Here is a 14698-nt window from a genome sequence, read left to right as displayed (position 1 = left end):
CTCTCTCCCCCCCCCCCCCCCCGTGTCTCCCCCCCGTGTCTCCCCGTGTCTCTCTCCCCCCCCCCCCCCCGTGTCTCCCCCCCGTGTCTCCCCGTGTCTCCCCCCCCCCCCCCCCGTGTCTCCCCCCCGTGTCTCCTCGTGTCTTCCCCCCCCCCCCCCCCCCGTGTCTCTCCCCGCGTCTCCCCGTGTCTCTCTCTCCCCCCGTGTCTCTCCCCCCCCCGCCCCCCGTGTCTCCCCGTGTGACCACCACCCCCTCCCGCCCCCCCCAGAGTGTGGTGACCGTGCGTCAGGCTCCCGCCTGGTCTCGTGCCTCACCACGTTGCACCTCTTCAGCAAGATCCAGCCGCAGCTGCTGGTAAAGCACGCGGCCACCCTGCAGCCCTACCTCAGCACCAAGTGCAGCGTGGGTACCACCACCATCACTACCACCATCACTACCACCATCACTACCACCATCACTACCATCATCACTACCATTACCACCATCACTACCATCATCACTACCATCATCACTACCATCATCACTACCATCATCACTACCATTACCACCATCACTACCATCATCACTACCATTACCACCATCACTACCATCATCACTACCATTACCACCATCACTACCATCATCACTACCATCATCACTACCACCATCACTACCATCATCACTACCATCATCACTACCATCATCACTACCATCATCACTACCATCATCACTACCACCATCACTACCATCATCACTACCATTACCACCATCACTACCATCATCACTACCATCACTACCATCATCACTACCATCACTACCATCATCACTACCATTACCACCATCACTACCATCATCACTACCACCATCACTACCATCATCACTACCACCACCATCACTACCATCACTACCATCACCACTACCATCATCACTACCATCATCACTACCATCACTACCATCATCACTACCATTACCACCATCACTACCATCATCACTACCATCATCACTACCATCATCACTACCACCATCACTACCACCATCACTACCATCATCACTACCATCATCACTACCATTACCACCATCACTACCATCATCACTACCATCACTACCACTACCATCACTACCATCATCACTACCATCATCACTACCATTACCACCACCATCACTACCACCATCACTACCACCATCACTACCATCATCACCATCACTACCACTACCATTACCACCATCATCACTACCATCATCACTACCATTACCACCACCATCACTACCACCATCACTACCACCATCACTACCATCATCACCATCACTACCATCATCACTACCATTACCACCATCATCACTACCATCATCACTACCATCACACTACCATTACCACCATCACTACCACTACCATCACTACCATCATCACTACCATTACCACCATCATCACTACCATCATCACTACCATCATCACTACCATTACCACCATCACTACCACTACCATCACTACCATCATCACTACCATTACCACCATCACTACCATCATCACTACCATCATCACTACCATCACTACCACTACCATCACTACCATCATCACCATACTACCACCATCACTACCATCATCACTACCATCATCACTACCACCATCACTACCATCATCACTACCATTACCACCATCACTACCATCATCACTACCATCACTACCACTACCATCACTACCATCATCACTACCACCATCACTACCATCATCACTACCATCACTACCACTACCATCACTACCATCATCACTACCACCATCACTACCATCATCACTACCATTACCACCATCACTACCATCATCACTACCATCACTACCACTACCATCACTACCACCATCACTACCATCATCACTACCACCATCACTACCATCATCACTACCATTACCATCACTACCACCATCACTACCATCATCACTACCATCATCACTACCCACCATCACTACCATCATCACTACCATTACCACTACCATCACTACCACCATCACTACCACTACCATCACTACCATCATCACTACCACCACCACACTACCATCATCACTACCATCATCACTACCACCATCACTACCATCATCACTACCATCACTACCACTACCATCACTACCATCATCACTACCACCATCACTACCATCATCACTACCACCATCACTACCATACCACTACCATCATCACTACCACCATCACTACCATCATCACTACCACCACCATCACTACCATCATCACTACCATCATCACTACCACCATCACTACCATACCACTACCACCATCACTACCATCATCACTACCATCATCACTACCACCATCACTACCATCATCACTACCATACCACTACCATCATCACTACCATCATCACTACCATCACTACCACTACCATCACTACCATCATCACTACCATCATCACTACCACCATCACTACCATCATCATTACCACCATCACTACCATCATCACTACCATTACCACCATCATCACTACCATCATCACTACCATTACCACCATCACTACCATCATCACTACCATTACCACCATCACTACCACTACCATCACTACCATCATCACTACCACCACCATCACTACCATCATCACTACCATTACCACCATCACTACCACTACCATCACTACCACCATCACTACCACCATCACTACCATCATCACTACCATTACCACCATCACTACCACTACCATCACTACCACCATCACTACCACCATCACTACCATCATCACTACCATTACCACCATCACTACCACTACCATCACTACCACCATCACTACCACCATCACTACCATCATCACTACCATTACCACCATCACTACCACTACCATCACTACCATCATCACTACCATCACTACCACTACCATCACTACCACCATCACTACCACTACCATCACCACCATCATCACTACCATCATCACTACCATCATCACTACCATTACCACCATCACTACCACTACCATCACTACCACCATCACTACCATCATCACTACCATCACTACCATCATCACTACCATTACCACCATCACTACCACTACCATCACCACCATCATCACTACCATCATCACTACCATCACTACCATCATCACTACCATCACTACCATCATCACTACCATCACTACCATCACTACCACTATCACTACCATCACTACCACTACCATCACTACCATCACTACCATCACTACCATCACTACCACTACCATCACTACCACCATCACTACCATCATCACTACCATTACCACCATCACTACCATCACTACCATCACTACCACCACCATCACTACCACCATCACTACCATTACCACCATCACTACCACCATCACTACCATCACTACCATCATCACTACCATCATCACTACCATCATCACTACCATCACTACCACCATCACTACCATTACCACCATCACTACCACCATCACTACCACCATCACTACCATTACCACCATCACTACCACCATCACTACCATCATCACTACCATCATCACTACCATCATCACTACCATTACCACCATCACTACCACCATCACTACCATTACCACCATCACTACCACCATCACTACCATCATCACTACCACCATCACTACCATTACCACCATCACTACCATCATCACTACCACCATCACTACCATCATCACTACCATTACCACCATCACTACCATCATCACTACCACCATCACTACCACCATCACTACCACTACCACTACCATCATCACTACCATCATCACTACCACCACCATCACTACCATCACTACCATCACTACCATCATCACTACCACCACCACTACCATCATCACTACCATTACCACCATCACTACCACCACCACTACCACCACCACTACCACCATCACTACCATCATCACTACCATTACCACCATCACTACCACCACCACCACTACCACCATCACTACCATCATCACTACCATTACCACCATCACTACCACTACCATCACTACCATCATCACTACCATTACCACCATCACTACCACCACCACTACCACCATCACTACCACCATCACTACCATCATCACTACCATTACCACCATCACTACCATCATCACTACCATTACCACCATCACCACCATCATCACTACCATTACCACCATCACCACCATCATCACTACCATCACTACCACTACCATCATCACTACCATCATCACTACCATCATCACTACCATCATCACTACCACCACTACCATCATCACTACCATCACTACCATCACTACCACCATCACTACCATCATCACTACCATCACTACCACCATCACTACCATCATCACTACCATCATCACTACCATCACTACCACCATCACTACCATCACTACCATCATCACTACCATCACTACCACCACTACCATCATCACTACCATCACTACCACCATCACTACCACCACTACCATCATCACTACCATCACTACCATCACTACCACCATCACTACCACCATCACTACCATCATCACTACCATCACTACCACCATCACTACCATCATCACTACCATCACTACCACCATCACTACCATCATCACTACCATCATCACTACCATTACCACCATCACTACCACCATCACTACTACCATCACTACCATCATCACTACCATCATCACTACCATCACTACCACCATCACTACCATCATCACTACCATCATCACTACCATCACTACCACCATCACTACCACCATCACTACCATCATCACTACCATCACTACCACCATCACTACCATCATCACTACCATCATCACTACCATTACCACCATCACTACCACCATCACTACCATCATCACTACCATTACCACCATCACTACCACCATCACTACCACCATCACTACCATCATCACTACCATCATCACTACCATCACTACCATCATCACTACCATCATCACTACCATCATCACTACCATCACTACCACTACCATCACTACCACCATCACTACCATCATCACTACCATCATCACTACCATTACCACCATCACTACCACCATCACTACCATCATCACTACCATCACTACCATCACTACCATCACTACCATCACTACCACTACCATCACTACCACCATCACTACCACCATCACTACCATCATCACTACCATTACCACCATCACTACCACCATCACTACCATTACCACCATCACCACCATCATCACTACCATCACTACCACTACCATCACTACCACCATCACTACCACCATCACTACCATCACTACCATCACTACCATCATCACTACCACCACCACTACCACCATCACTACCACCATCACTACCATCATCACTACCATTACCACCATCACTACCACTACCATCACTACCACCATCACTACCATCATCACTACCATCACCACTACCACCATCACTACCATCATCACTACCATTACCACCATCACTACCACTACCATCACTACCACCATCACTACCACCATCACTACCATCATCACTACCATTACCACCATCACTACCATCATCACTACCATTACCACCATCACCACCATCATCACTACCATCACTACCATTACCACCATCACTACCACCACTACCATCACTACCATCATCACTACCATCACTACCATCACTACCACCATCACTACCATCATCACTACCATCATCACTACCATCACTACCACCATCACTACCATCATCACTACCATCATCACTACCATCACTACCACCATCACTACCATCACTACCATCATCACTACCATCACTACCACCACTACCATCATCACTACCATCACTACCATCACTACCACCATCACTACCATCATCACTACCATCATCACTACCATTACCACCATCACTACCACCATCACTACTACCATCACTACCATCATCACTACCATTACCACCATCACTACCACCATCACTACTACCATCACTACCATCATCACTACCATTACCACCATCACTACCACCATCACTACCATCATCACTACCATTACCACCATCACTACCACCATCACTACCACCATCACTACCATCATCACTACCATTACCACCATCACTACCACCATCACTACCATCATCACTACCATCATCACTACCATCATCACTACCATTACCACCATCACTACCATCATCACTACCACCATCACTACCATCATCACTACCATCATCACTACCATTACCACCATCACTACCATCATCACTACCACCATCACTACCACCATCACTACCATCATCACCACCACCATCACTACCACCATCACTACCATCATCACTACCATCATCACTACCATTACCACCATCACTACCACCATCACTACCATCATCACTACCATCACTACCATCACTACCATCACTACCACTACCATCACTACCACCATCACTACCACCATCACTACCACCATCACTACCATCATCACTACCATTACCACCATCACTACCACCATCACTACCATCATCACTACCATCACTACCATCATCACTACCATCATCACTACCACCATCACTACCATCATCACTACCATTACCACCATCACTACCACCATCACTACCATCACCACTACCATCACTACCACTACCATCACTACCACCATCACTACCACCATCACTACCATCACTACCATCACTACCACCATCACTACCTCCATCACTACCATCACTACCATCACTACCATCACTACCACCACCATCATCACAACCACTACCACCACTACCATCACCACCATCACTACCACTACCATCACTACCATCATCACTACCACCATCACTACCATCACTACCATCACTACCACCATCACTACCTCCATCACTACCATCACTACCATCACTACCATCACTACCACCACCATCATCACAACCACTACCACCACTACCATCACCACCATCACTACCACTACCATCACTACCATCATCACTACCACCATCACTACCATCACTACCATCACTACCACCATCACTACCTCCATCACTACCATCACTACCATCACTACCATCACTACCACCACCATCATCACAACCACTACCACCACTACCATCACCACCATCACTACCACTACCATCACTACCATCATCACTACCACCATCACTACCATCACTACCATCACTACCACCATCACTACCTCCATCACTACCATCACTACCATCACTACCATCACTACCACCACCATCATCACAACCACTACCACCACTACCATCACCACCATCACTACCACTACCATCACTACCATCATCACTACCACCATCACTACCATCACTACCATCACTACCACCATCACTACCTCCATCACTACCATCACTACCATCACTACCATCACTACCACCACCATCATCACAACCACTACCACCACTACCATCACCACCATCACTACCACTACCATCACTACCACCATCACTACCACCATCACTACCATCACTACCATCACTACCACCATCACTACCTCCATCACTACCATCACTACCATCACTACCATCACTACCACCACCATCATCACAACCACTACCACCACTACCATCACCACCATCACTACCACTACCATCACTACCACCATCACTACCACCATCACTACCACCATCACTACCATCACTACCATCACTACCACCATCACTACCTCCATCACTACCATCACTACCATCACTACCATCACTACCACCACCATCATCACAACCACTACCACCACTACCATCACCACCATCACTACCATCATCATCATCATCAGCCCCCTCACCCCCCTCACCCCCCCTCACCCCCCTCACCCCCCCCCAGACCCAGGGCGACTTCCTGGTAATCTGCAACGTGGCCAAGGTTCTGGAGTTGGTGGTGCCGCTGATGGAGCATCCCAGTGAGACGTTCCTCGCCAGCGTGGAGGAAGATCTCATGAAGCTCATCCTCAAGTACGGAATGACGGTGAGTGGGAGGGTGGTGAGCGTGGTGGTGAGCGTGGTGGTGAGCGTGGTGGTGAGGAGGGTGAGGGTGGTGAGGAGGGTGGTGAGGGTGGTGGTTGTGAGGGTGGTGAGGGTGGTGAGGGTGGTGGTTGTGAGGGTGGTGGTGAGGGTGGTGGTGAGGGTGGTGAGGGTGGTGAGGAGGGTGAGGGTGGTGAGGAGGGTGAGGGTGGTGAGGAGGGTGAGGGTGGTGGTGAGGGTGGTGGTTGTGAGGGTGGTGAGGGTGGTGAGGGTGGTGGTGAGGGTGGTGAGGGGGGTGGTGAGGGTGGTGAGGAGGGTGGTGAGGGTGGTGAGGAGGGTGGTGAGGGTGGTGAGGAGGGTGAGGGTGGTGGTGAGGGTGGTGAGGGTGGTGGTTGTGAGGGTGGTGAGGGTGGTGGTGAGGGTGGTGGTGAGGGTGGTGAGGGTGGTGGTTGTGAGGGTGGTGAGGGTGGTGGTGAGGGTGGTGGTGAGGGTGGTGAGGGTGGTGAGGGTGGTGGTGGTGGTGGTGAGGGTGGTGGTGAGGGTGGTGAGGGTGGTGGTGAGGGTGGTGAGGGTGGTGAGGGTGGTGGTGGTGGTGGTGAGGGTGGTGGTGAGGGTGGTGAGGGTGGTGGTGGTGGTGGTGGTGAGGGTGGTGAGGGTGGTGGTGGTGGTGGTGAGGGTGGTGGTGAGGGTGGTGAGGGGGGTGGTGAGGGTGGTGAGGAGGGTGGTGAGGGTGGTGAGGAGGGTGAGGGTGGTGAGGGTGGTGGTTGTGAGGGTGGTGAGGGTGGTGGTGAGGGTGGTGGTGAGGGTGGTGGTGAGGGTGGTGGTGAGGGTGGTGAGGGTGGTGGTGAGGGTGAGTAGCATGGTGGTGGTGGTGAGCGTGGTGAGGGTGGTGAGGGTGGTGGTGGTGAGGGTGGTGAGCGTGGTGAGGGTGGTGAGGGTGGTGGTGAGGGTGGTGAGGGTGGTGGTGAGGGTGGTGAGGGTGGTGGTGGTGGTGAGGGTGGTGGTGGTGGTGGTGAGGGTGGTGGTGAGGTGAGGGTGGTGAGCGTGGTGAGGGTGGTGGTGGTGAGGGTGGTGAGCGTGGTGAGGGTGGTGAGGGTGGTGAGGAGGGTGGTGAGGGTGGTGAGGAGGGTGAGGGTGGTGAGGGTGGTGGTTGTGAGGGTGGTGAGGGTGGTGGTGAGGGTGGTGGTGAGGGTGGTGGTGAGGGTGGTGGTGAGGGTGGTGAGGGTGGTGGTGAGGGTGAGTAGCATGGTGGTGGTGGTGAGCGTGGTGAGGGTGGTGAGGGTGGTGGTGGTGAGGGTGGTGAGCGTGGTGAGGGTGGTGAGGGTGGTGGTGAGGGAGGTGGTGAGGGTGGTGAGGGTGGTGGTGGTGGTGAGGGTGGTGGTGGTGGTGGTGAGGGTGGTGGTGAGGTGAGGGTGGTGAGCGTGGTGAGGGTGGTGAGGGTGGTGGTGGTGAGGGTGGTGAGCGTGGTGAGGGTGGTGAGGGTGGTGGTGGTGGTGGTGAGGGTGGTGGTGAGGTGAGGGTGGTGAGCGTGGTGAGGGTGGTGAGGGTGGTGGTGGTGAGGGTGGTGGTGAGGGTGGTGAGGGTGGTGGTGGTGAGGGTGGTGAGCGTGGTGAGGGTGGTGAGGGTGGTGAGGGTGGTGGTTGTGAGGGTGGTGAGGGTGGTGAGGGTGGTGGTGGTGGTGAGGGTGGTGGTGGTGGTGGTGAGGGTGGTGGTGGTGAGGGTGGTGGTGGTGGTGGTGGTGAGGGTGGTGGTGAGGTGAGGGTGGTGATGAGGGTGGTGGGGAGGGTGAGGGTGGTGGTGAGGTGAGGGTGGTGAGGGTGGTGGTGAGGGTGAGGGTGGTGGTGGTGAGGGTGGTGGTGGTGGTGGTGGTGGTGGTGAGGGTGGTGGTGAGGTGAGGGTGGTGAGGGTGGTGGTGAGGGTGAGGGTGGTGAGGGTGGTGGGGTGGGTGAGGGTGAGTAGCACGGGGGTAGGGTGAGTGGTTGTTGACGCGGTGGTGGTGGTGGTGGTGGTTGTGGTGGTTGTGGTGGTGATTGTGGTGGTGGTTGTTGACATGGTGGTGGTGGTGGTTGTTGACATGGTGGTGGTGGTTGTTGACGTGGTGGTGGTTGCAGGTTGTACAGAACTGCGTGAGCTGTCTGGGAGCAGTGGTGAACAGAGTCACTCACAACTACAAGTTCATCTGGGCTTGTTTCAACCGCTACTACAGTGAGTCACCCACCTAGTCACCCACCACTCACCCAGTCACTCATCCACCCACTGACTCACCCACTCACTCACCCACCCACCCACTCACCCACCCATCCACCCACTCACCCACTCACCCACCCACCCACTCACTCACTCACCCACCCACCCACTCACCCACCCACCCACCCACTCACCCACCCACCCACCCACCCACTCACCCACCCACCCACCCACTCACCCATCCACCCACTCACCCACCCACTCACTCACCACCCACTCACTCACTCACCCACCCACCCACCCACCCACTCACCCACCCACCCACCCACCCACTCACTCACCCACTCACTCACCCACCCACCCACCCACCCACTCACTCACCCACTCACCCACCCACCCACCCACCCACCCACTCACCCACTCACCCACCCACTCACTCACCCACCCACTCACCCACCCACCCACTCACCCACCCACCCACCCACTCACTCACCACCCACTCACTCACTCACCCACCCACCCACCCACCCACCCACCCACTCACCCACCCACCCACCCACCCACTCACCCACCCACCCACTCACTCACCCACTCACCCACCCACCCACCCACCCACCCACCCACTCCACTCACCCACCCACCCAGCCACCAACCCACTCACCCACCCACCCACTCACCCACCCACCCACTCACCCACCCACCCACTCACCCACCCACTCACTCACCACCCACTCACTCACTCACCCACCCACCCACCCACCCACTCACCCACCCACCCACCCACCCACTCACCCACCCACCCACTCACTCACCCACTCACCCACCCACCCACTCACCCACCCACTCACCCACCCACCCACTCACCCACCCACTCACCCACCACCCACTAACCCCCTGACCCACCCACTCACTCACTCACTCACCCACCCACCCACCCACCCACCCACTCACTCACTCACCCACTCACCCACACACCCACTCACCCACCCACCCACCCACCCACCCACTCACCCACCCACCCACTCACCCACCCACCCACTCACCCACCCAGCCACCAACCCACTCACCCACCCACCCACTCACCCACCCACTCACCCACCCACTCACCCACCCACCCACCCACCCACCCACTCACTCACCACCCACTCACTCACCCACCCACCCACTCACCCACCCACCCACCCACCCACTCACCCACCCACCCACCCACTCACCCACCCACTCACTCACCCACTCACCCACTCACCCACCCACCCACCCACTCACCCACCCACTCACCCACCCACCCACTCACCCCCTGACCCACCCACTCACTCACTCACTCACCCACCCACCCACTCACCCACTCACCCACCCACCCACTCACCCACCCACCCACTCACCCACCCACCCACTCACCCACCCACTCACCCACCCACCCACCCACACACTCACCCACCCACTCACCCACTCACCCACCCACCCACTCACCCACTCACCCACCCATCCACCCACTCACCCACCCACCCACCCACACACTCACCCACCCACCCACCCACTCACTCACTCACCCACCCACCCACTCACTCACCCACTCACTCACCCACTCACCCACTCACCCACTCACCCACCCACCCACTCACCCACCCACCCACTCACCCACCCACCCACCCACTCACCCACTCACCCACCCACCCACCCACTCACCCACCCACCCACCCACTCACCCACCCACCCACCCACTCACTCACCCACTCACCCACCCACCCACTCACCCACCCACCCACCCACTCACCCACCCACCCACTCACCCCCTGACCCACTCACTCACTCACCCACTCACCCACTCACCACCCACCCACCCACTCACCCACCCACTCACCCACCCACTCACCCACTCACCCACCCACTCACCCACCCACCCACCCACCCACCCACTCACTCACCCACCCACCCACCCACCCACACACTCACCCACCCACCCACCCACACACTCACCCACCCACCCACTCACCCACCCACCCACTCACCCACCCACCCACTCACCCACCCACCCACCCACTCACTCACCCACTCACCCACCCACCCACCCACCCACCCACTCACCCACCCACCCACTCACCCACCCACCCACTCACCCCCTGACCCACCCACTCACTCACTCACTCACTCACCCACTCACCCACCCACCCACTCACCCACCCACTCACCCACCCACTCACCCACTCACCCACTCACCCACCCACTCACCCACCCACACACTCACCCACCCACACACTCACCCACCCACCCACACACTCACTCACCCACCCACCCATCCACTCACCTACCCACCCACCCACTCACCCACTCACCCACCCACCCACCCACTCACTCACCCACTCACCCACCCACCCACCCACTCACCCACCCACCCACTCACCCACCCACCCACTCACCCCCTGACCCACCCACTCACTCACTCACTCACCCACTCACCCACCCACCCACCCACTCACCCACCCACTCACCCACCCACTCACCCACTCACCCACTCACCCACCCACTCACCCACCCACACACTCACCCACCCACACACTCACCCACCCACCCACACACTCACTCACCCACCCACCCATCCACTCACCTACCCACCCACCCACCCACCCACACACTCACTCACCCACCCACCCACACACTCACTCACCCACCCACCCACCCACCCACCCACCCACCCACCCACCCACCCACCCACCCACCCACCCACCCACTCACCCACCCACCCACACACTCACTCACCCACCCACCCATCCACTCACCTACCCACCCACCCACTCACCCACTCACCCACCCACCCACCCACTCACTCACCCACTCACCCACCCACCCACCCACTCACCCACCCACCCACTCACCCACCCACCCACTCACCCCCTGACCCACCCACTCACTCACTCACCCACTCACCCACCCACCCACCCACTCACCCACCCACCCACTCACCCACCCACTCACCCACTCACCCACTCACCCACCCACTCACCCACCCACACACTCACCCACCCACACACTCACCCACCCACCCACACACTCACTCACCCACCCATCCACTCACCTACCCACCCACCCACCCACCCACACACTCACTCACCCACCCACCCACACACTCACTCACCCACCCACCCACCCACCCACTCACCCACCCACCCACTCACCCACCCACCCACCCACTCACCCACCCACCCACCCACCCACCCACACACTCACTCACCCACCCACCCACACACTCACTCACCCACCCACCCACCCACCCACCCACCCACCCACCCACCCACCCACCCACTCACCCACCCACCCACCCACTCACCCACCGACCCACCCACCCACTCACCCACCCACCCACCCACTCACCCACCCACCCACCCACTCACCCACCCACACACTCACCCACCCACACACTCACCCACCCACCCACCCACCCACTCACCCACCCACCCACACACTCACCCACCCACCCACACACTCACCCACCCACCCACCACCCACACACTCACCCACACACTCACCCACCCACTCACCCACCCACCCACCCACTCACCCACCCACCCACCCACCCACCCACTCACCCACCCACCCACCCACCCACTCACCCACCCACCCACCCACCCACTCACCCACCCACCCACACACTCACCCACCCACACACTCACCCACCCACCCACCCACCCACCCACCCACTCACCCACCCACCCACACACTCACCCACCCACCCACACACTCACCCACCCACCCACCCACCCACCCACACTCACCCACACACTCACCCACCCACTCACCCACCCACCCACTCACCCACCCACCCACCCACTCACCCACCCACCCACCCACCCACCCACTCACTCACCCACCCACCCACTCACCCACCCACCCACTCACCCACCCACCCACACACTCACCCACCCACCCACCCACACACTCACCCACCCACCCACCCACTCACCCACCCACCCACCCACTCACCCTCTGCTGTGTGTGATGTTACAGGTGCCCTGGTGAAGCTACGTGGGGAGCACTCCCAGTCAGCCTCCACCCCCCCTCCTCAAACCCCTCCTCACCCCACCGCTCACCCCACCGCTCACCCCACCGCTCACCCCACCGCTCACCCCACCGCTCACCCCACCGCTCACCCCACCGCTCACCCCACTGCTCACCCCTCCGCTCACCCCTCCGCTCACCACAAGCCCACGTTGCTCAGGGCTCTCTTCACGGTGGGAGCGCTGTGCAGACACTTCGATTTTGACCTCCACCAGTTCAAGGGGCCCAGCACCAAGGTACTGGGGGGGACCCCCTTAGTGGACGCCCTAGAGACCCCCTAGAGACCCCCTAGAGACCCCTAGAGACACCTAGAGACCCCCTAGAGACCCCCTAGAGACCCCCTAGAGACCCCCTAGAGACCCCTAGAGACCCCCTAGAGACCCCCTAGAGACCCCCTAGAGACCCCTAGAGACCCCCTAGAGACCCCCTAGAGACCCCTAGAGACCCCCTAGAGACCCCTAGAGACCCCCTAGAGACCCCCTAGAGACCCCCTAGAGACCCCCTAGAGACCCCCTAGAGACCCCTAGACCCCCTAGAGACCCCTAGAGACCCCTAGAGACCCCTAGAGACCCCCTAGAGACCCCCTAGAGACCCCCTAAAGACCCCTAGAGACCCCCTAGAGACCCCTAGAGACCCCTAGAGAC

The 14698-nt window shown here is 56.1% G+C and overlaps 1 protein-coding gene across 1 annotated transcript; it reads left to right on the top strand.

Annotated features, from left to right (window-relative positions):
- Positions 1 to 269: 269 nt before the first annotated feature.
- On the top strand, positions 270 to 14357 carry LOC144954387 (nipped-B-like protein A; the record flags this gene model as incomplete). The annotated part of the gene is made up of 4 exons (XM_078884890.1): positions 270 to 403; positions 7678 to 7818; positions 9926 to 10019; positions 14004 to 14357. Coding segments are annotated over 4 exons (701 nt in total), but the record flags the coding sequence as incomplete, so codon positions are not given.
- Positions 14358 to 14698: the final 341 nt, after the last annotated feature.

The sequence above is a fragment of the Lampetra fluviatilis genome, unplaced genomic scaffold (assembly GCF_964198595.1).
Source record: "Lampetra fluviatilis unplaced genomic scaffold, kcLamFluv1.1 SCAFFOLD_1431, whole genome shotgun sequence".
NCBI lineage: Eukaryota > Metazoa > Chordata > Hyperoartia > Petromyzontiformes > Petromyzontidae > Lampetra > Lampetra fluviatilis.
The sequence above is the reverse complement of the archived record's forward strand: the minus strand, read 5'-3'. Positions and strand labels throughout refer to the sequence as shown.